Genomic DNA, 25,708 nt, shown 5'->3' on the forward strand with positions numbered 1-25,708 from the left:
CATCTATTATAAAAAAGTGGAATTTTAAAAATGATGTTGAGATTATAAAAAAATACTTACAAGGCTCCGAAATCTCAAAAAAAAACTTTTTTTTTGTCTTTCAAAAATAGAAAAAGAAATGGTACTATCCGATTCCTTACATTTTATTGAAAAATAAATTGTATTACAACTATACACATAAACGCAATATTTCAGGGTCAAAATGGCAATTTCGTTGATCTTCCATGCATTTAGGACAGACTTATATGATGTGACGTCACATCACCTTATCATATTGTTAGAGGCGTTTCAATCGTCGAGTGCGAGCGTCAGACTTTAACTTTCATTTCTGATCTTTGTGTTGCTTAAATGCCATGAGTCCTATATAGACATTTGATCCTCAGGAAAATCAAGATCGTTTGACATTATTTAATTAAAAGCGGCCAAGTGCGAGTCGGACTCGCCCATGAAGGGTTCCGTACCATTTATGACGTATTAAAAAAAACTACTTACTAGATCTCGTTCAAACCAATTTTCGGTGGAAGTTTGCATGGTAATGTATATCATATTTTTTTTTCAGATTTTTCATTCTGTTATTTTAGAAGTTACAGGGGGGGGGGGACACATTTTTTCACTTTGGAAGTGTCTCTCTCGCAGTTTAGAAAAAAATGATATTAGAAACCTCAATATCATTTTTAAAGACCTATCCATAGATACCCCACACGTATGGGTTTGATGAAAAAAGATTTGAGTTTCAGTTCTAAGTATGGGGAACCCCCAAAATTTATTGTTTTTTTTTCTACTTTTGTGTAAAAATCCTAATGCGGTTCATAGAATACATCTACTTACCAAGTTTGAACAGTAATATAGCTCTTATAGTTTCGGAAAAAAGTGGCGGTGATATAATCGGACAGACAGACGGACATGACGAATCTATAAGGGTTCCGTTTTTTGCCATTTGGCTACGGAACCCTAAAAAAACAGTCAAGGAGCCAATTGTCTTTGATTTTACTCATCTTAATCAATGTATCTTTGATTATGGCTTACACCGGGTGTTTCCTGTAACAGGAGCAATAAATTAAACTGTAGGCTGGACTCCTCAAACTGACCAACATTTGTTCAACAACTGTGAAAAATAACTTATGTTTCGATTTTTGTTACACATTGAAGTTAATTCTAAGACGCAATGTATTGTTATGTCTAAAGCGTGACAAGCTATCAAACACACTGATGTCAGCGTTCATTGAAAATAATATTAAATTTGTATGAAAAAGGTAAAATCTAAAGATTTCATAATTTTTAAAAGTTGTTATTCAAAAGTTATATCGTTTTAGGAGTACAATATATGGTTTAATTATTTGCTCGTGTTATAGGAAACACCTGGAATCACAACACACACCACAACCTGACCTGACCTGAAATTAGACACAAGATACTGATGTGCTAGTTTTTGCAGATACTTAAGTAGTTTTTAAACCAAAATTTTGAAATTTTCTAGAAAATTTCCGCAACTATATTCACATGTTATACGAGTTTTGCTTTCAATAATGAATTAAATTGTTTACTGAATAAATGCAAATGGAATGACCTAGAGCCCTGTCCGTCTAGACAAGGACTACCCAAGGGCGATTTAATTACTTTAATTACAAACTTTATGCACTGGATTTATTTAACTGTGCATTTATTTTAATTTACGACTCAACATGGTCTGGGTCATGCGGTCAAGAATTTTAATATACGTTAATACTCCCTTGACTAAGTATGTAAACCATCTGGGGTGACTGCTAAAGTTATTGGCTCCTGTTTTGCCAGCCTGTACAAAACGCGAGAGTTTAAAAGTGTTAGTAGTAATAGTAAAACACTTTATTGTACAAAAAGAAACATAAAACAGGAAAGAACACACATTATTTTTACAAAGGCGAACTTATTACCTTTCAGGGATCTCTTCCAGTTAACCTTTGAGCAATTGAGGAAGAATTAGAGAACGGTGGACATCAAAATTGTACAAAACGGCATAAACAAAATATTTAATTTAAATAAAAAAGGTACGTAAACCTATAAGTCCTATAACCTACAATTTATAAATGGAATATGAAATAAAACAAATGTATAAATAGTCATATATAGCTATAATATATAAATAAAATAAGTAAATAAATATTATAGGACATTATTACACAAATTGACTGAGTCCCACAGTAAGCTCAATAAGGCTTGTGTTGAGGGTACTTAGACAACGATATATATAATATTTAAATATTTATAAATACTTAAATACATAGGAAACACCCATGACTCAGGAACAAATATCCATGCTCATCACACGAATAAATGCCCTTACCAGGATTTGAACCCGGGACCATCGGCTTCGTAGGCAGGGTCACTACCCACTAGGCCAAACTGGTCGTCGCAAGTGTATATAATACATTCTATACTATATAATACATATATTAATTATTATATACAAATCTACCTAGCCGCACACATCTCACGACACTGTCGAAGAGAAGACGGTAAGGAATTCTATAATTTAACAGAGTGTTATATAGCGCAAGCGGTCTGCAAGGTTGTATGAAAATAAGATCGAAACCGTAACAAGTTTTGAAACCTGAATCGGGCTCCCGTCTGCATCGGCTGCGCCGGCGCCGACGCCGGTGAACTTGGCATTTCATCGTTACGTCACGAGCGCGATTGATACACGGGCTGTCGAAATATTTGTCTAAAGCTGCATTATACACGCAACGCGGTCTTCAAACTCTTCACGTGGTACAATCTTACAATCTCGTGTTTGATGTTCAGATTAAACCTCTACACTTACCGCACGGACTCCGCATTGTGAAGTGTTTGCTATTTTACTTGTAAGTAAGTAAGTAAGTATCAACAGTGCTAAGTTGCGTCTTAGGTACACCATTTTTAGGGTTCCGTAGTCAACTATGAACTCTTATAGTTACCATGTCCGTCTGTTTGTCTGTCTGTCTGTCCGTCCGCGGCTTTGGTCTGTGATGGTTAGTGCTAGAAAGCTGAAATTTGGCATGGATATATAAATCAGTTACGACGACGAAGTCGTAAAATGTCCCCTACACGAAAAGAGATGTTTTTTTTTTTAGGGTTCCGTAGCCAAATGGCAAAAAATGGAACCCTTATAGATTCGTCATGTCCGTCTGTGTGTCCGATTATGTCACAGCCACTTTTTTCCGAAACTATAAAAGCTATACTGTTCAAACTTGGTAAGATGTATTCTATGAACCGCATTAAGATGTTTACACAAAAATAGAAAAAAAAACAATAAATTTTGGGGGTTCCCCATACTTAGAACTGAAACTCAAAAAATCTTTTTTCATCAAACCCATACGTGTGGGGTATCTATGGATAGGTCTTTAAAAATGATATTGAGCTTTCTTATATCATTTTTTCAAAACTGAATATTTTGCGCGAGAGACACTTCCAAAGTGGAAAAATGTGTGCCCCCCCCCCCCCCCGTAACTTCTAAAATAACAGAATGAATAATCTAAAAAATATATATGATATACATTGCCATGCAAACTTCCACCGAAAATTGGTTTGAACGAGATCTAGTAAGTAGTTTTTTTTTAATACGTCATAAAATTAAAAAAAAATTTTTTTTTTCGTCAGACCCATACGTGTGGGGTATCTAGGGATAGGTCTTCAAAAATGATATTAGGTTTCTAATATCATTTGTTTCTAAACTGAATAGTTTGCGCGAGAGACACTTCCAAAGTGAAAAAAAGTGTCCCCCCCCCTGTAACTTCTAAAATAACAGAATGAAAAATCTAAAAAAAATATATGATATACATTACCATGCAAACTTCCTTCGAAAATTGGTTTGAACCAGATCTAGTAAGTAGTTTTTTTAATACGTCATAAATGGTACGGAACCCTTCATAGGCGAGTCCGACTCGCACTTGGCCGCTTTTTGTCATTTGTGGTACGTATTTTGAACCTGACTTGCGTGCAGCATATATTTTGGGAACTCAGTCCGATCTGGGTCCCCATGATACAGGCTGTGCCTATATTCTGTATCTTTAGGTATTGAAATAAAATATACAATTTGTACATTTTCGGGTAGTTATAACATTTAGTGGTACCAACCAAATACAAAACCGTCTGGATCTGTGAGTAAACGACCTAACTTTAACCTACATTATTTGATCATGTAATGTTTTCATCTACCCGCAACTGGCTTAAGGAGCCATTTGAGGGTAGAGATTTTGTGGGGATCACTGTAACATTTATTATATGTGTACAGAAGGATTTGAGGCAAAATAGATTTTGTGTATATTTTTGTAAATAAATTTTACCCGAGTTTCCAGATTCGGTAAACTATAGCATATTACCCGGATTCGAACTAACAACCATACTGATATTGCTCAACAGCAAACAAATACTTGCACAAGGAACTCCGTAAGGAAACTGCGAGCACTTAGAAAGTGCGTATCAACAACTGACCATTCGTAGAACTTAATACAAGGGAATAAGAGCTATCACTGATCATGTTCTTGAATATTTAACGCGCTTATGTCACCGACTGGTTCTCTTAGCTCACCTAGGCTTGGGTTTTAGGGCTTAAGTTGTGCAATTTAAGTTTATATCGTTATACTTAATGGAAAAAGCAGCTAGTCTATGAAAGTAAACTAGTGTGGTAATGGACCCGGGTATTTCCTTAAGCTACGTCCAAAAGAGAGGTATGGGCACTGTGAATGTCATCTCGCTTTGTGTGGTAGGGCACAGCACAGCGGATGACATTCCAGATCTAGAGCAGAGCCCAACTGGGGAAGTACCTCCACCTTACAGAAAACCGTAAGCAAAAAACACTAGACCGTACTCATTAGTCTACTCATCAAATAAATAAATAAACAAATTAGTATTGTGTTCCTACCGGTGAGTAAGGTTACCAGAGCTCAACGAGGGTAGGTTCGGCAACGCGCATGTGACACCTCTGAAAATGCAGGCGTCCATAGGTTACCGAGACTGCTTACCATCATGCTTGTAGTATAAAAACGATCCGACGTAGTATAAATATAACTTGAATTTTGTGATTTTTTTAATGATTTAGGTACTCGTAATAGTAGGCAAACGAGCCAAGCAAGTTCTCTGCTTTGCCCAAAGGTTGACTGGTAGAGAATGCCTTATAGCATTAAGTCCGCCTTTTGTACGAATTTATTTTCTTTTGTGTATTTTAAGAAGCAATTTCCACATTTTTAGCTTTTGTGCATAAATTGTTACAAATTTTTAAAGTGCGTTTTAGACTTTAAAAATTTGTGTGTTCGTGATTTATTTCTATCTAGCCAAAGTCAAAAAATCGGGATTTGAATCGTTGAAGTCTCTAGGGAAAATCCTCAAGAATGCTATTTAAATTTTTGGCAACCGTAATGTGATAAAAAAAGCGGTACGATTTTTCAAAACTCCGCTTTCTGAGACTACGGCACCTTACCTAAATGCATAACTTTAAAATTTTTGGTTTGATATTGTGTATTCACTCCTGCATGGATTTTTCCATAAAGACATTCAGTGTAGACGATGGAACCATCCATGGTGACCATCATATTATAACCCTTGGCTCAAAGATACTTATAAGGTTTACAATATACACGTTTTAATCGTGTTGTCGTCGGTTGTCGAACCGGTAGCTTGCATAAGCGCCCCCGATCGTCCAAGCTGGGTGATTCTCAACCAAGATGCCAATCATTCGCTCCTTAGCGAACGAAACGGTAATCTCCCTCTACAACTCTTCCATATATTTGAAACTCTATAACTCTTCATCTTCTTCTTCTTCCTGCCCATAATACATTTTATAATAAATAAAAAAAATGGCTAATTGACAACGCCTTTTATGACATTGATGAAATATTGCAAATGTAGAACATGGTAAAATATTATAGTTTTTAATTTGTAACTTTATTGAACACATTATGTGAATATTTTTATATTATTATCTAGATGTTGGTATTAACTAAAATCCGCTTAATTTCATTTCACTAATTGTAATTTTGACATGTAATGTATGTGTACATTATTATTATTAATAATAATAATAAATATGAATATGAATATTAGTGCGATAAAGACATTAGCGTTTCGTTCGCTACGGGGCGTAAACGATTGGCATCTTGGCTAGGCACCCAGATCATACAGCCATACCCCTGAGGGCTTACCGCGAACCACGTTCGTCGTGTTGCCTCCCTGTCACACTTACGTACAAATTTACAAGTGAGACAGAGAGGCAACCCGTCGAACGTGGTTCGCGGTAGGCCCTCTGTTTGACAGGTGCAATTTCGTTTGATGTTTAAGATTTGATGTAAGTGCGAGGACAAGCGAAGCATAAGTACTATAATCGATATCGATAAAATGATGACGTAAAACAGTAATAAAATAACCTAATGTAATATTTTAATCGCCTTAACAATACAATTATCTTATTCAATGTAATTTTAATTATTCACAGAATGACTGGAGTCAGATGTCAGATAGTTACAGTTGCAATGACAATAAATCAAATAGCTTATTTTTTAGAGTTAGAGAGAGATTTTTGACGACCGGTCTGGCCTCGTGGGTAGTGACCCTGCTTATGAAGCCGATGGTCCCGGGTTCAAATCCTGGTAAGGGCATTTATTCGTGTGATGAGCATGGATATTTTGTTCCCGAGTCATGGGTGTTTTCTATGTATTTAAGTATTTATAAATATTTATATATTATATATATCGTTGTCTAAGTACCCTCAACACAAGCCTTATTGAGCTTACTGTGGGACTTAGTCAATTTGTGTAATAATGTCCTATAATATTTATTTATTATTTATTTATTTATTTAGAGTAGGTTTTTGCATACTTTTTATGGTTTTTATTTTAAGTTTTAACACTTATAAGATGTATTTTTAGTGTAATGATTATTATGCTTAACTGTTAAATTACTTAAATTAAATAATTAACACGTTTAAGACATTAAAATACGCCTAATATGTATCAAATTGTAATAAATTAATTGTGAAGAGAATTACTAACTCAATAGTTTATCAAATATATAGTAAAGGAAGTAAAGGTAACATTCTTGATTAATATTGTTTACTTCACGGATGAGTCACATTTGTTATTATGAGTAAGAAATTGCTTAACGATAAACCGGGCCAGTCATCATTTAATATGGGAACGCGACTGCTTATTCCGTTGTATCCATTTTATGGTAAAATTGTTACAAGTGTCCGAGTGTTCCTTACGCTTTAACATTCGGACATAAAAAGAAAATACGTGATCGATTCTATACGTATAGAACCGGCACCAATGCCGGATTTAGAGGTCTGGAGGCCTCGGGCAATAAAGGAGTGGAGGTCCCCTGGCCCCAATTTTTTTCCAAATAAAATGGTAAATTTACCGAATTCTCTATTGTGGGGGGCCCCTCTTTTATGGAGGACCGGGGCAGTAGCCCCGGTTGCCCTCCCCTAAATCCGGCCCTGACCGGCACTGAGAATATTAAGGTAAAAATAGTTCAATGACGTTACCCTATATGGTGAAACAATGGTGCAGGATGCAATGCAACTCAGTGGCACTACCTGCGGCGTGGACCCTGAACACGCTAACTTTGTACAAATTTGGCAGTAATAAATACCTAATACATATATTTCTATAAGCTCTACTTGACTTGTTCTAAGCATTTAACACGTAAAATTCCACTATATAGTGAAACGTTCATACGAATCGCCCGCTTGAAGCAGTGGAGCAATGTACAGTTGTACTTAATTATTATTTATTACATTAGGTAATTACGTTACTGAATTACTTGCATCTGTGTGGTATTCGGTTCGGTACAGTACAGTCAGAATCGAGATGACTAAATGTGTAACAATTGTAACACATCCTTTTTCCTGTGGTAACAAAAGTTTGTTGTGATTAACTATTTGGCCATTTTGGATGTTAGAAATTGATTATAATAACTAGGGAACAATATAATTATTTTAATGAAATATTTAAGTTTGTGTTGTATTGGTAAGGTATGTAAGATATTGTGGGATACCCTCGTACAATTTAGAAGGGATTTAAACCTTCTCGGGTCAAAATTGTAGTGTTAGAGCCGGCGTAACTTTTTGATGTTCATAAGCGCATTGTAATATGCCTATTTGACAAATAAACTATCTTTATCTTTTGTCTATTTATGTAGCCACATAATTACCTACATTAGTAGGTATTCAAGAATTCGAAATATAGGTCTTGTAAAACTGCATTAGAACGCGCGTTTATGTCGTTTATTCCTGCGGATAATATCCATCACGCATTACGTACCTATCTATAAATTCTCGCGTCGAATGATTGTCTCCATGATCGCTCAATTTTATATGGAGTAGCTGACACGTGATATGTTTTTTTTACATTTTATGGAAGTTTAGCATATTAATTAATTTAGGAATGTAACATTGGCATATGTGTTTGTGATAAAAGTAGGCTAAAAAGATATTTCACCAATATTATTTTAATTGATTGCCAAACAAAACAGACTTGATGGAACTATCATATAAGGGACCGAGAGAGAGGTATAGTAAATAAATATTATAGGGACATTTCTACGCAAATTAATTACGTCCCACGGTAAGCTCAAGAAGGCCTGTGTTGTGGGTACTCAGACAACGATATATATGTATAATATACAAAGAAAACACCCATGACTCAGGAACAAATAAAATACCTGTGCTCATCACACAAATACATGCCCTTACGGGGATTCGAACCCAGGACCATCGGCTTCAGGGTGACTACCCACTAGGTCAGACCGGTCGTCAAAATGTCTTAACAATAATGAGATAATGAAAGATGGTAAAGTGAAAGTGCAAGTGTTATTTTAAACGTCAAACTTCCATGAAATTATGACGTTTACTTAACACTTACACAGTCTGGGCTATCAAAATCGCTGCCAATTTATCTTGGTTTGACTCTAAGGTTTATTTCTTTGAAAAACAGAAAGCACTCTAATTGAAAACAGTGCAGTAGCTCAATAATGATTTAAACTTTCACGATATATTTTTAGGGTTCCGTAGCCAAATGGCAAAAAACGGAACCCTTATAAATTCGTAATGTCCGTCTGTCTGTCCGATTCTGTTACAGCCACTTTTTTCCGAAACTATAAAAGCTATACTGTTCAAACTTGGTAAGTAGATGTATTCTATGAACCGCATTATGAAAAATAGAAAAAAAAACAATAAATTTTGGGGGTTCCCCATACTTAGAACTGAAACTCAAAAAATCTTTTTTCATCAAACCCATACGTGTGGGGTATCTATGGATAGGTCTTCGATATTTAAGTTTCTAATATTATTTTTTTCTAAACTGAATAGTTTTCGCGAGAGACACTTCCAAAGTGAAAAAATGTGTGTCCCCCCCCTGTAACTTCTAAAATAACAGAATGAAAAATCTAAAAAAAATATATGATATATATTACCATGCAAACTTCCACCGAAAATTGGTTTGAACCAGATCTAGTAAGTAGTTTTTTTTAATACGTCATAAATGGTACGGAACCCTTCATGGGCGAGTCCGACTCGCACTTGGCCGCTTTTTTTAATACTACGTCAGTGGCAAACAAGCATACGGCCCGCCTGATGGTAAGCAGTCTCCGTAGCCTATGTAGGTACGCCTGCAACTCCAGAGGAGTTACATGCGCGTTGTCAACCCTAAACCCGCCCCCCCCTCGTTGAGCTCTGGCAACCTTACTCACCGGCAGGAACACAACACTATGAGTAGGGTCTAGTGTTATTTGGCTGCTGTTTTCTGTAAGGTGGAGGTACTTCCCCAGTTGGCCTCTGCTCTAGATCTGGAATGACATCTAGTGGCTGTGCCCTACCACACAAAGCGAGATGACATTCACAATGCCCATACCTCTCTTTTGGACGTAGTTTAAGGACGTACCCGGGTTTATTAAACATTATTAAATTATAGTACTGGGAAAACTCAATACGCGACTAAATCCTGTTTCTATAATTCTAAGTGCAGTAGCTGTTTCAATACCGTAACATTTAGCTTAAGAAATATTTTATGAATTAATTTTACAATAAAAATCTTTAACCAAATAAATACCGTAAATCCACCCAACTACCTATAGTCCAATACTGCAACTATGGTCCACAAGTTCAAAAGGAAATTAAGTATCTAGGTATACCAATGTTCCTTGTGGTTTACTCCTAGTTTTACCTTCCATTTATAAACATACTTTGCCTTAGAACTACAAAAATATAGTAAGATACACACCTGAACGAGAAAAATTGAGTTTATTTGTGGACCATAGTTGGGAGCTTTGGACTATAGTTGGGTGGTTTTACGGTAGTTATACTCTTCGTGAGATAATAGCAAAACCTTTGTTTCCAAGAACGTTAATCGCCTCACTCCCGTTATCAACCATCTCCGAGCACCGCAGAACGTGACATACTTATTAAATTGTTTTGATTAGATTACTTTCGCTCTGACTGCTCGCTTAATTGCTTATCGCAACGCGAAATGCTAAGTTTGCATAGTTAATGTTATAATAGGTGCAATATGACGATTTGACGACCGGTCTGGTCTAGTGGGTAGTGACTCTGCCTATGAAGCCGATGGTCCCGGCTTCGAATCCCGGTAAGGGTATTTATTTGTGTGATGAACACAGATATTTGTTCGTGAGTCATGGGTGTTTTCTATTTATATATACATATGTATGTTTGACGACCGGTTTGGCCTAGTGGGTAGTGACCCTGCCTAGGAAGCTGATGGTCCCGGGTTCAAATCCTGGTAAGGGCATGTATTCGTGTAATGAGCATGGATATTTGTTCCTGAGTCATGGGTGTTTTCTATGTATTTAAGTATTTATAAATATTTATATATTATATATATATCGTTGTCTAAGTACCCTCAACACAAGCCTTATTAAGCTTACTGTGGGACTTAGTCGATTTGTGTAATAATGTCCTATAATATTTATTATTTATATGTATGTATGTATTTATCTATACACCGTTTTTATTTTACTTCCGTTAGTCAAGAGAGCATTCCTGAGCTTAAATTGAGTAACTTTCAAGTCAAAGACACCGGTATTCTAATTAACTCCATTTCGAAGATAATAAAAAATCTATTTTTATCTTATAAGGCCCTTAAGAGCGTATGCACTTGTCTTAGCGCCTGTTTACATATTAATTAGTGTTTAGTACGAGTGTGTACATTCGCTGCTAAACGTAAATACTATCTCGGACGATTGATGTTCGAAATGACATTGATATGTCACAGTTTTCAATTGTTTGGCGTAAGTAAATGTAATGCCCGTGTTACAACAACGCTATATGCAACATTTAATTAACTATGCAATTTAGTTTCTTTAAACGTACTTACCCATACCCCGGAGTTAACGGAATTCAATAAAAACACGGTGTATACTTATACGTATGTATATCGTCGCCTAGTACCCATAGTACAAGCATTTCTTGGGCTATCGATTTGTGATCCGACTCTCCATTTTCTATAGAAAGCATCATGTGATCACGGTCACCTCACATATCACATAGAAAATGAAGTGTCGGTTGCCTCGGCCCTGACCCGGGTCGTTCTAGCGTCGCGTAAGTCATCCTTTTAACTAAACAGAGTGACAAGGTGACAGCTAATTCAAAAACTTTTTTAGTAGCGTCTTTCTTATGAAAATCTTCCAACTTTCTCCTTCCTTCTTTTTACTTCTTCCTGAGAATTCCAAATTAAAAGCTGTATGATTAAAGCCTCAGTAAAAAGTACCTACCCAAATCGTTACTTTTCGTATTGCCCACAGGAAAGTTTTCCCGTTAAGCTTCTTGACCCAGCTACCATAGTATGGTACAGCTTTGGCCGAACGTTAATTAGAATTGAAAATGATCTATTACGAATTGAACCATAAACCGTAACAGACGGTTACAGTTTACGGTTCAATTTGTAATGGTTAATGGTCAATTCTTCTTAACGATCCGCCAACACTGGTATGGCAGCCATAATTATGTATTTATGGTGTTCAAGGATCAATCAAGTGAGTTAAGACAAACGTCAATAATTCATTAAGACATATAGATTCCGTGTTTTCATGTAATTCCCAATAATGGAACCAAGACGACCAGGTTACGGTAGGTTACATTGCGTTGTATAAAATAGAAAAAACATTCTCGAATATGACTAAAAATTTTGTCAGGATCGTTATCACACACAGACAAGACGTTAACTAGATGTGAATAATGTGAACACAGATTAAACACATTGACCAACCGTCTTGTATTTTTGTCCATGCGATTTTAACTTCATCGTGCATTTATACGGTAATTGGTCCAGCGTCAGTAAGTACGAAACCGCAAATGGCCACGCAACGCTCGTATTATGAATTACTGTTACAACAACGATCCAATCCATTCACACGATTGCGTACGCAGACATAATGCAATGACGACTATTGACGTCTACACTGCCATCAAAATCTAAACTAATATTTATCAAGCGATACTACATTTTTTAGGTATATCTTATTTTTGGCCCCAAGCGCTGAGTTTTTTCTTTAATATAAGGTATTCAAATATTGTATAACGATGCGCGAAAATGACATGCTCTATGCTCTTATGGCAATTATGACATCATAAACTAGTGGGTCTGTGAGCTGTAGACCTAGCAAACACCCATACGATATTTGAATCGGTAAAATATTCCACATAATTAACTAACCTATTCATACAATTTTAAAGAATTGATTGAAAAATGCGAGCTGTAGAGTTTGGTATGCACTGTACGTTACACACACATATTCATATTTCATAATTAGAGTATCCAACCAACAAGTTGTCTCAATGGGGTTGGCCGGTCGAAGTATTAAACAGATGGCGCCATCATAGCTTGCCCTGTCAATCCCTAGAATTGTGTCAAATTCTTGTTTTTTTTTTGAAATTTTGTGACCTGGATTCCAGTACTTTAAGCCAAATCTCATAGAACAAAACTAGAGACAGGGGCAAGCTATGATGGCGCCATCTATGCAAACCTTTGACAGTTGCCAACCCCATTGACGCCACACCTCACATGGCGACCCTGCCAGGATACGAACCTGGAATCTTCTGATCAAATTTCATAATTAGACTATACTTCCAACCAACAAGTTGCCTCAATTGACGTTACACCTCGCAAGAGGATCTAGAACAGCCTGACATACGAAAGCATTTTGTCCAAGCAGAAACGGAGGTTTGCTTCGGTCGTTCAATAATTATTGTATCAAATATTGTCATGATCGTTGTACTTATATTATTGCAGGCGATTGTACAAGGCCTGTTTCGTACAGTCAGCTCGTGTAACTACTGGACCAACTGGCAATGCCGGGACACTTGTATTACGGGATTATCGACAGTGCTAGGCAGTTGATATGAATTTATAATGAGCACTCAAGTAAAAAATGATCGTTTTTGCGGCGGCGTAACGTCTCGTTAAAGTTCTTGGCGTAATGTTGTGTTGTCTAACCTAACCTAACTTTAAAGTTTTTTTTTTTATTAATTAGGGTATTTCTATGAAATGTTCGTTTTTGAAAACTCAAAGCCATGCCGGTCAGCCAAACAAATTGTTTCAACACACATTTTGCTAATACTCACACTGTACTACTTCCTAAGACTAGAAGCGGTACTTATTTTTGAAATTTAGTAGAGAGTAGAAAAGTGCCTATTGGCATTAAGTCCGCCTGTTGTACTCTTTTTTATGTGCAATAAAGTTTAAAATAAATAAATCTAGGTAAGTAGGTAGGTAGGGAAAATAGTATTCCTTTGGATGAGTTCGGTAAACTGAAATAATCTACAAAATATTTTAACTTGGCACTTGTTACATACTATCATTAATGATTAAAATAACACAAATGCAAGTAAGCATTTCCAAATCTGACCTAGAACGAATTTGGCAATATAAACACTCGCACAGGAATCGCGATGTGCCAACGGATTATAAAATTAACCCAGAAACTCAATCTTTTGATTTCGTCTCAATTATTTGTAATGTCACTTGCTGGACTAAGTATGTCAGTGTCGCCAGATCGGACCTTTTCGTACATATTTACGTATTTCTTGTTAAAATTGTGCGTTGGTGTTACATGCGTTGCCCGCAATAGGGTTGTTTCCATCTTCAAATCTTAGGGCAGAATTGTATCCCAATAAATTCTTTTGGATTATAAGAACATGTTAAACTACTTTTAGGGGACCTGTAATGGCCATATTTTTGTAAATATTGAATTTAAAATATTTTTTGGCACACGTCACGTGACCAAACTCGAAACGTCATTGAAGATTCTGATGACGTCACAACTCTCGGATTGACACTGTTGACAGTTAGGCGACCAACAACAAATGACAAATGTCAGTTGACAGTTCGTATCTTCTACGTGTGTATGTAGTTATGTGTCAAACCGTAAACTGTGACGTCACACAATTTTCAAAGAGCGTTTTGGGCGCGAAAGCATCTGTCAAAATATATTTTGTTAATTTAACATATTTAAAGCCGTATTTAGTATAAAAGTTGAATTTTAGGGCAACTTTTAGTTAATATAGAACGTAATACAAGCGTTTCAAAAAATTGGAAACAACCCTATTGTGTTAAAATAGTGCTTTCTGGGATATTACTGTAGTTCAGATTCAGAATATAAGTTTTTTTTTAACAGAACAGATAAACTTTAAACATAATTTGTCAAAAAGTCCTTTAAAAATGTTAAAACGTATCATAAGCGAATCATCAGTATTTTTTGGTGGTAAATACCACACCCAAAATAAATTTTACGTAATAAATAAGGAAACCGTACTTTTTTGGAAAATCTTAGTCGTACTTTAGCTCTTTGTGTTCTGGTAACACTGACACAAGCTGCAATAAGGGACTAGTAACAAATATGCGGATTACGAAATAAGCTTTTTGCGGGTTAAGTAAGTTTCTACCTAGAGTGCTGTAAACCTGCTTACTGACATTTTGTCCCTAGCCCAAGCTATTTATATTTGGCCCTTAGGTTTAATGCGATACTACCGGGATAATACTTATATTCCTAGCTGACCTCATTTCGGGCCGGCTTAATAGTTAAATTGTTAGTCAAGGGATGAAAGGCACACAATTTGTCGAGATAGTTAAGTATTACTATCTAAGTATCTACTGATCACGTAAAAATTGCTGTAATTATGACGAAACGAATCATATTTTGATCTACATTGCACGTCCCTATAAATTCATTGTCATGTGAGATACAAAACATGACATTGACAATTTAACAAGTTCACTGCGGGACAAATCTTGGCGAACTTTAAACTGGTGCGGTTGAGATCGAATCAGCCCAAACCTAAGCTCATTTACAGTGCGGGTGAGGCGTTATGGACCTCAAATTTCAGTAGTTACTTACAACCTTCATAATTTTGCCTAGACAAGGATTAGGTGTTTTGTTTATTGTGGTCTTCATTTGTCAGTAAATGTTTAAAATACCTTTAGCTTCGCCCTTGGTTCTGACCTCTGGTTAAAGAAAAAATACCTAAAGAATTGTTGAGGTCTTTTAGGCCTCGAAACGCACTAAATTTTATCTAAGTCTAGTGAAGGGAATGATAGTTATCGCTAAATTATCGATGAAAAGTCATCATCTCGTCGACCATCTTCGATACAATATCTCAGACGCAATTTTAAGTTAATCTAATGCATTTATGCTATATTTATTATTTCGAGTTCGAGTAAGTAAGGTTAGCGGCTCAGTGGATGACACTATAAGGGGGAATTCACACATTTTTACAAATAATTTCTGAACTATCAAATATACCGACTGCATGCCTGTGCAAATATGTAAACCACTTCTTTCTGCATGCTATGCGGACTATAATACATTTATGGTCACTTTTTCCTTTGTATATGACATCAATATAAGTTTATAACTGTAATAAAATTCTAAATACTTGTTATTTTTAAAAGTTGTTGAAAAACGTTGTCTAGTTTGAGGAGTAGAGTCTATGTTTTAATTTTTTGCTCTTATTACAGGCCACACCCGGTATATGCTTTACACTATTAACATTTATTAAAACACAATTTAATTCACACTTGCAAATACTAACTGAAACACTATAGGTCACGATCGTTTTCGTATTTAGGTTATACCTATTATTTACGTGAAACACGCTGGCTCCCTATCGACAACTATGGCCGCACTAACGTTAAGCGATCGACTCCCGCGCCGCCCGCGTCCCGCTCAGTGCGGCCTTGAGGTCACTTTCTAGGGGCCTCAAATAAACCTCAACCCGCACTGTGTGGATAAAATATGTATATACCCAGTGCGTTCGAGGCTTATTTTGATCTCAAACACTTTTTTTGTACCAATGAGTCTGGGTTTGAATAACATAAAGAAATGTATATTTGTCTTTATCGTACGCCTTGTAAGTAAACGGCGACAGCTCCCGCACGAGAGAGATAACACGAACTTTTAGCCCCGCACCAGCGTATAGTCGAGCTTGGGGCGGTTTTGCCTCAAGCCGCAGTGAACGTGTTAATCAATCGATCAATCAATTTCACTCGTCAACTCGTCATGCAATATTATTTTGTGGCGGGAGTGTCCGTTGGATAGGACCAGGGGCCCATTTCTCGAACGGTATTCGTCTAATATTATTAATGTGTGCCATGGTAACCCATACGACTTGACAGTTCGTGGACTAATAATATTAGACTAATAACGTTCGAGAAATGGGCCCCAGAAAGCGGGAAAGAGGGAGGGCCTGCCCAGCAATGCAACACATATAGTAAAATTAATATATTTTTCTGATAAAATCAACGGTAGGTCAGATCACTTTATTTCGTTGGCCCAAAAAAGTACTAAAACTGTACTTTAGTACTGATGAAGCAAACAACTCACAGAGAATGTTATGTATTTAAATTTATCATTGACCAGTGCTGACACACATAATTAAAATGACCCCATTAAATCGTATTTAAAATAAACCTGTTTAAAAAATACAATCTGAGACGCGGCATAATGCCACGGTCATGCATTACAGCGTAGCCAGTCGCTTTTAAACTCCAGCGTGCAGCGGCCGCCCACCAATAGGTACAAGAAAAATTGGCTACTTGGCAGTTTTTAGAAAAGTATTTTAAATAGTGCGTTTGCTTGATTTATATATCTTACAATTCTTTTTAATGTCATCAGAGAAAACACGTTTATTTCGAAATTAATTTGAAACACGCGCGTAAACGGTAGGTCACGTGACTTTTGTCGTTTAGACGTCACTACACATAAAACAAGAAGCGGCAGTCAAACTTGAATCAAATAGGATCAGCGGTGGCAGCATGGTTCCATTTTTATCACTTGTCACTATGCCCGTCACTTTCGCGCTTACATACTTGTTAGAACGTGACAGGCATGGCGACAAATGATAAAGAGCCGACCAGCTTAGCGCTACAGAAAATAGAACTGAATTTGTTTCATTTTAAAATCGAATGAAACAAAACAAAAGAAACTCTGGTCCATTTAATAATGATTTAAAAATTGGAGGTCATTTGTAATAATATTAGGAACGTGGGACGTCGGAGGTTAAGATGGCAACATCAATTGAGTTACCGGCCCCATTCGAAGAATGATTAAGACACGTTTAAGATCTTTAAAAGATCGATAACTAAACGATTTGACGTTTATTTCGTTTCCGCTGTGATCCCAATAAGATCTATCTATGATATTTCTAAAGTCAAAGTGACATCGCTTGCCCGAATCGAGCTGCTTCTGTCAATTATACGACATACAAACGATATCTAAATGAGAACGTATCTAAACCAGAACTTATCGTTATCGTATTTCATTTTTCGAATTGGGCCGACAGCATCTTCACGTTTTCATAGATTTTGTGCAAGTTTGGGTCCCGGTTACGCAACCGTTACTCCACCGTGACCAACTCTGAGGTTACCGGTGCCAACAGAATGAGCGTTATCTAATAAAAGCATAACTAGAGTCTGCGGGCCTACCGCGACCCACGTTCGACGTGTTGCCTCTCTGTCGCACTTGTAAATTCGTACGTAAATGTGACGGGGAGGCAACACGTCGAACGTGGTTCGCGGTAGGCCAAGCTAATGGCAGCCATTTTGATAGTCCAGAGGGGGCAAGTATCCCGCGACAGCCGCCGCAGCCGGAAGGCGGAAGCGGCCCCTCATACCCCCCTGACGGGGGGTATCGACAGACATCCAGTCCAGAGGGGGCAAGTGTTAAGTAAAAGTCATAATTTCATTACACACGACTTAGCTTGGTCCCAAGTTAGCTTGATTTGACTTTAGATAAATCGTATTATTTAGGTGCACACAAATATTAAGGAAACTTGACCTTAAATCAATGGTTGAGTTACACATTTGGCAGTTAAAGAAACAGCAGATAAGCTTTTTTAATTTTTTTAATTTTAAAAATTATAGCAGATGAAATAACACGCTATAAGTATCATCTTAGAATACTTTTTCAAGTTAATATAAATCTATGACTATACAGTTCGCGTTCAAAAGTATCTGTTATACTTAGTCTAAGTCATTGTTCTAGACATATCACATATCTCCTGAGTCGGGACCATTTCGTGTAAACTTATTAGAAATGTCCGAATTCTTGAAAAGTTTCACAAATTTGAAAACTCCGCGACACTCGGGTATAAATAATAAGTAATTTTTAACTCTTCATTCATTTCAATTGCCTCTGTTTCAACTGCAAGCAAGACCTATCAAATACTAGTAACTCGCTGTGCAATACTTTACTTTACTTGACATTGTGTAAATTTGATATTTTTAAATTTTTGTTTCTATTTTTATATATATTGACTGTTTTTTAAAATATTTGCACGCCTGCATGCAGACTGAATGCACGGATTCTTTTATCTTGTAAGACCTTTATATTACTGTGTTCTATGCAAATAAATTCTTTGAATCTTTGAATATCGACTGCTACAGTCCTGGCTATAGTTGACCTTGACATTCATGCCGAAAATCATACATAAACGCCGTATGAGGCTACTGGATGTAAAAGTGGAGTTACATAAACTGACAGATCACTGTGAATAGACCGTTACCCAAGTACTTGAGCAACTTGTGGCTCATTATTTTATATTTGTTCTTTTTTCGACATTGAAGGTTACTTGTACAACTCTTAGATGGTCGCGATTTAATCGTCAGTTATCGTGACTGACACTCTTTAACAAGTATATTTATGGAAATGCGAGAGTGACGAATGACGCGGTAGACAACCATCATATCCGTATTCTCGTATGACCCTTCTGGCACCATACAGACAGTAAATAAGTTAATACCTATTGAATTTAATACTCGTAGCATGGGTCACTGCTTTTTACCAGTATTTTCTTTAATATATTGGGTGTCAATTTGGGGTCCATTTCTTAAACTAACATTGTTAGTCTACGAGAGAGAAAAGAGAAAACAATGAAAGCCAGCGCAGAGATGGTGACGAAATAGTAAAAAGAGCAAAAAACATAGAAAAGGCAACTGATAGAGACTTGTGGAGAAAAATGGAGTAGGTCTTTTAATAATAAAGTCCTTATTAATAAAGTTATAATGTTTGCATACGGAACAATTTAAATTGAGTAATTAAATTTCGCAAGTGATTATAATTGAAATGTTGCTGAAATTTTATTAAGGAACAAATATAGTAAACACCCCTATAATGGAACAGGCACCAGTAATGGGATGGTATAGACAAATCCTGTAAAACAAGTATTTACCATCAGTTTATAAACGCTTACAACATTTGACCATAAACAAGAGCCAAAGAACTGCTAAGTTAATTTTTCATGGATATTTGTTAATTTGAAAATTAATGACGCCGTACATCCCATCATGACTGGAGCAAAAAACCACAGTTTTAATTGGTTAATAATATTGAAACCAATTTCATTAGCTTTCATTAAATACATAGAAAACATACAGGACGAATTGGACATTCAACTTTTAAAGCATAAAGCGGTATTAATTTTACAGATGTCAGTAAAATATCAAAAATACTCCATTTTTAGGGTTCCGTAGCCAAATGGCAAAAAACGGAACCCTTATAGATTCGTCATGTCCGTCTGTCTGTCCGATTATGTCACCGCCACTTTTTTCCGAAACTATAAGAGCTATACCGTTCAAACTTGGTAAGTAGATGTATTCTATGAACCGCATTAGGATTTTTACACAAAAATAATAAAAAAAAACAATAAATTTTGGGGGTTCCCCATACTTAGAACTGAAACTCAAAAAATATTTTTTCATCAAACCCATACGTGTGGGGTATCTATGGATAGGTCTTTAAAAATGATATTTAGGTTCCTAATATCATTTTTTTCTAAACTGAATAGTTTGCGCGAGAGACACTTCCAAAGTGAAAAAAAGTGTCCCCCCCCCCCCCCTGTAACTTCTAAAATAACAGCATGAAAAATCTAAAAAAAATATATGATATACATTACCATGCAAACTTCCACCGAAAATTGATTTGAACGAGATCTAGTAAGTAGTTTTTTTAATACGTCATAAATGGTACGGAACCCTTCATGGGCGAGTCCGACTCGCACTTGGCCGCTTTTTTCTCTTAAATGTTCCATGATTGGTGCCGTTAACATAACACTGAATTATTATACGTTAGTCTACGAACTGTCAAATGAGTTTCCGTAACAGCCATCGTAAAAGCACACTAATACATAATATATATATAGTTAAATCAGCGCCATGGAAGAAATCGCGAGTGACAAATTGACAACTCACATAACAACACAACAGTGAACTTAGGTACTTAGGTAACCGCAAAGTCGCTGGTTACGCCAATAAACATTGAAGTAGGTAAACATACACTGTGACGTATGTAGAATGATTAGAAAAATGTTTATGTTGGTGAAACGTTAACTAGCTTAATTGTTTAATATGACTACACATTTTTTTTGGGGTCTGTCTACAAAGTACAGATGCGCAAGTTTGCCAGTTTTAAAAAAGTTGGAAAAGAACTCGGTAATTACAGAAAAATACGAAATTAAGGAACAACACAACACAACTTCTTCTTCTTCTTTTCATCCTGTTACCCCCTGCTGGGGTGTAGGGCTCGAACCATTTTCTTCCACTGACTCCGGTCCTGGGCAGCTTGGGTAACCTCCTCCCACCCCATCCCCAATACACCCAACTCTTGCTCCAAGGAACGGCGCCAAGTAGATTTAGGGCGACCATGTTTCCGTTTTCCGGGCATCTTCCAAGTCAGGGCCACCTTGGCTCCAATGCCATTTGCGCGTTTGGATCTCCTTATGTACGGGTGCTTGTCCGGTTATTCTCCATAAGTGAGCGTTTGTGATCCAGTTAGGCCAAAAGATGTGCAGAATTTGCCTTGTTTTGTCATTACACACACAACACAACAAACAAACAAAAACAAACAATTATGTATTGGTGACACTGGCGGCTGAGACACTTGGGCCCTGGTTGTCAGACCAGACACTAAAAAACGTATAAAATAAATTTTATAGAAAATTGTCTTCGGAATAATGCCTCGGGCTTACATTAGGGTTGGTAACGATTAGTTTGTAAGATTTTTTGTTTTCTTTAATGTATTGTGTTAGATTTAATTTCTATGTAAGGATTTTATGTATTTATTGTAATAACGGGAAATTATTATTATGCCATAATGATAATAAAAAATAAATTATTGGATTTATAACCAAAAAAAGGAAACATACATTTAGTAACCAGCAAATCTCAATATTGTAAAAAAAATTGAAGTTTTGGAAAATTTTCAATGTGGAAATTTCGCAATTTCTGAAACTTTTCAACATCACATCAGTAGGCACGATGAATGTAAGTAGGTATTTAAGATGAATGATAAGACGTACGTGGCCGTACTATACTTAGTTTCCAAAGGTCCTACCGCGGATGTCGAAAATCGAAACACTGCCTCTTATCACTCGAATGCGCAAGAGCGTCCGAGAGACAGATAACGACATTTATATTTTCAACGTTCAACGCGGTTGGCCCTCAGATATCATCCTTTTTTTTTCTGTCGGTGTGCCTTGGCCTGAGGTAGGCCCATTTTGGGGGGTATATGGGACTCTTACCTCCCGGCTTTTCCCATTGAGAAAGAAGGGGAGGAGCGGAACCTACCCACTAAACCCACACCAGCGTTTCCCTCAATACATATATTCTACCACTTGAATGCAAAGCAAGCAAAATTATGTAATAAATGTAAAGAATGAATTATTTATTGTTATGTTATTAATGATGAAATTGATAATTCAATGTATATATATAAAGTTTGTCAAAGGGCTATCTCATTTCAAACATAGACAGAGGGAGTCATACTATCTTTGTCTTACACTAGTACTAGCATCCAAAAGAAAAGGATGAGTATAGTTTTTATTGTTCTTATTTACTGACAAATTGGTTTGACCAACTATATATACCGTATTTTTTGACATTTAGATTTTATTCTAGAAAGGTTCTAGACTAGTATTTTTATACAATTTTGATGTTTGACGATCTTTTTGTGAAATTCTTATTGAGTTTACCATATCTATAATAGTTCAATGTTTTTTTTTAGAACAATAATAACTGCATCAATAAATTGCTCTGATATTTAGATTAAGATGATATTTGTAAAATTTGACGATTTAAAAGTGCTTGTTGCTAGGCCTATTTGAATAAAGAATATTTTGACTTTGACTTTGACTTTGAAAACTTTTTTCTTACGCCACTTCAGATTTCCCAGGACAGGCACCACTTTAAAGATTAACTCACTCTCGAACTATCTTACTGCAACAAGCGTCCGACACTTCGTTTTAAACAGAAAGCATCACGATATCACCGATCACCCGTCATGGAAAACGAAGTGTCGGACGACTTGGCCCGGACCATTCTAGCTAGCTAGTCTCAAGCTTATGACCAACATACTTTACGCGAGTGTAGAATAGCAGGGAACTCGATGATTACAAAAGAACACGCTTTAATAATGACTATATCTTATCAAGTTATCACATTGCAATACGTTCCGCGGATGGTCAATTAACCGTGTCTCCAAAGGATGCAACACACCAGTGTGGTCACACGCAATCAAAGAGTCATCAACAAAACAGACAACTAAACATCCCCATCACCTGTGTCTCACATTAAATCTCTCTTAGCATTTATCCCAGATATAACCTCAGCTGCTGCTTTGGTGATTAAGATACAAAAATTAGGGTTACAATACATAAGAGCCACGGTAGGACTATAATCTGTGTATTCCTAGCAGCTATAATGAATATGTAGCGCCTATTTTTATCTGCACCCGGCGGTGACAGATCGGACACCCTTTTATCCCCAAGCTTTCCCAATGTGAATCGGAAGTCACTCTCCCTAATCTTCGCAGATGTATGTGGATTTCCTTACGACTAACGATGTTTTCCTTCGCCGTATAGCAATAAGTCAAAGAACAAGCAACTCCAACAATCTTTGCAGTTTATTTAGCGTCGCCAAATTGTCTGCGGTATCGTGGAAGTCATGGCACTTTATCACAATAACTTCTTTCCACTTTCGTGTTTTAATTCACGTCAGATTTAAGTTTCCAAACACTCACACATTAAATTTCTCACGTCTCATCGGGAATTTGAAATGTATTATAACATTTCTCACATCTCATCGGAAATTATGACATGTATTTAAATATGCAGGTATACTCGTATTGTGTATTGCTACGGTCTGCACGCACTTGCATGCAATGGACCCAATATGTAAACCGTTTGTAAACCGATTTAAACTTGAACGCTCCATTGCTTGCAGTTTCGCTAATATTAATGATTATTGTGATGGCATCACTCTCTTTACTTAGCATTACCTAATTTATTAACCTTACGCACTATGTTTATGATATAATATCTTAAGACTGGCCAATTTCTTAATATTTGTAAACGCATAGGTTTATTCACAATTCTGCAATAAATATGTAGCGCATCTGTTTGTATAATATGTGTACTAGTTATAATTATGTCTTACACGTAAGAGTCGGTGTTTTAGTAAGTGTAATTGTTCATGTGCAATGCTGATGTAAGATATATGAATATGAAAGTAAATATTTAATTATCTTTTAATTGTTATATTTAGCTGTTTCATATGTAGGTATGCATTAAGTACAATACTTCTGCCAGAGGTTTAGCTTTTAAATTGAAACATATATATGTGTATTAGAATAAACAAACCAAAGTTAAAGACTGACCATAATCTCAGAGGTGAATATGTAGGCCATACTTAGCGAATAGCAGAACTGTCAATGTCAATGTAAAAATTGCTGTCAATGTAAAAACATCAAAATAGTGATTAGCCGAAATGTAACTAATAATAAGCAAATACCTTTTGCTATTACGGGGGAAAAATTTACTCTTACTATGTTTCCAAAAACCTCTTATTTTAGAAAGGCATCCCGTGAAAATATAAAAAAATACTTCGATAATTTTCCTCATTTTTACCAAATAACAAAAAAAATGCCATGATAAAACAAACTTCACCACAAACTCAACACTTTTAAGATTAAAAAATTGACCAGTCGTTAACTTTAAAGCTAGCACACACCGGTGAGATCGCTGGCGCTGATCGCGGCGGCGGCGCGCGCGCACGCGATTAGGCACAAGCACACGAGCACGGCGCGCGGCGGCATGGTGGCGACTGGCGAGGGTGGGAGCGCGGCACGAGAGTGGTGGAAGAGACCTTGCGGAAGACACCCTGAGGTAATAAAGTTGTGATACTTGTGATCAAGTTGTGATGCAAAGGGTTCAATTTTTTTTGCTGCATGCGTGACTGGCGAGGGTGGGAGTTTTGGGTATAAAATATAGGCGCACCTACATGGCAGGCGCACTTCGGCCCCCCTCACCTATGAATTATATAGATATAATAGGGGTAGGCGCACTTAGTCGGCAGGCGCACTTTGCCCCCTTCAACTTATTAATCTTATTATACAGTTTGCGGTGAGAGTGCGAACTTACGGAAGTCACTCTGCCGTAATAAATGTAGTAAGTAGATACCTATGCTGTAATCTAAAGTGTGTAGAGGGTTGTGTTTTTTTTGCGGCACAGGTGGCAACTGGCGAGAGTGGGAGTTAGGTAAAGTTTGTAGTGAGAGAGAGAGAGTGCGACCTTGCAGAAGTCACGCCGCCGTAATATTTTGTATCTTTTACAATTACCTAAGTTTAAATAAATAAGTAACACAATCAAAACGTCGGATGGTACGAGACCTTTACTAGACCAATACTATTACTGCGGGTATCTTTCACATAAGTAGATTAGGTAGGTAAAGCCTGACCAGTAATATATGATCACGCGCCATATTTCGGAATTTCATTGGAACTATATTTTTCATACTAACCTGAACTGTCACCCTATACATGAGAATAACAGCGCCCTCTTGACAATGATCATATATTTCTGGTCGGGCTTTATATAACTGTCACATCAATACATATTCTGCATTGTAAGGTTATAAATTGTATGGAATGACAGCCGTCAGCTCTCAAACTATGGGAAAAACACAATAATCTTATTAGTTTAATGTATTATAGTATGTACTAGACATAGTCCTCAGGTCAAAAAATCTGACATCATATATTAAAATGCACCATATTTATTTTCAAGATGAAGAGTGAAATTGGACTCTGTCAACATTAAAAAAATGGCTGTGACATAATCGGACAGACAGACGGACATGACGAATCTACAAGGGTTCCGTTATTTGCCATTTGGCTACGGAATCCTAAAATCTTGAAGAATAAT

General features: G+C 36.6%; 1 protein-coding gene across 2 annotated transcripts in view; it reads right to left on the reverse strand.

Annotated features, from left to right (window-relative positions):
* LOC133528742 (nose resistant to fluoxetine protein 6-like) overlaps positions 1 to 25,498 on the reverse strand; it is a 46,292-nt gene extending 20,794 nt beyond the window's left edge. The window contains exon 1 of one of the 2 annotated variants that reach the window (XM_061866193.1): positions 24,516 to 25,498. In XM_061866193.1, coding sequence (XP_061722177.1) covers positions 24,516 to 24,600 — 85 coding nt within the window. In that variant the 5' untranslated portion in view covers positions 24,601 to 25,498. The remainder of the gene's footprint in view (positions 1 to 24,515) is intronic. The other variant, XM_061866192.1, reaches the window with a different exon arrangement.
* Between the last annotated feature and the right edge of the window lie 210 nt (positions 25,499 to 25,708).

The sequence above is a fragment of the Cydia pomonella genome, chromosome 20 (genome assembly GCF_033807575.1).
Source record: "Cydia pomonella isolate Wapato2018A chromosome 20, ilCydPomo1, whole genome shotgun sequence".
Taxonomy (NCBI): Eukaryota; Metazoa; Arthropoda; class Insecta; order Lepidoptera; family Tortricidae; genus Cydia; species Cydia pomonella.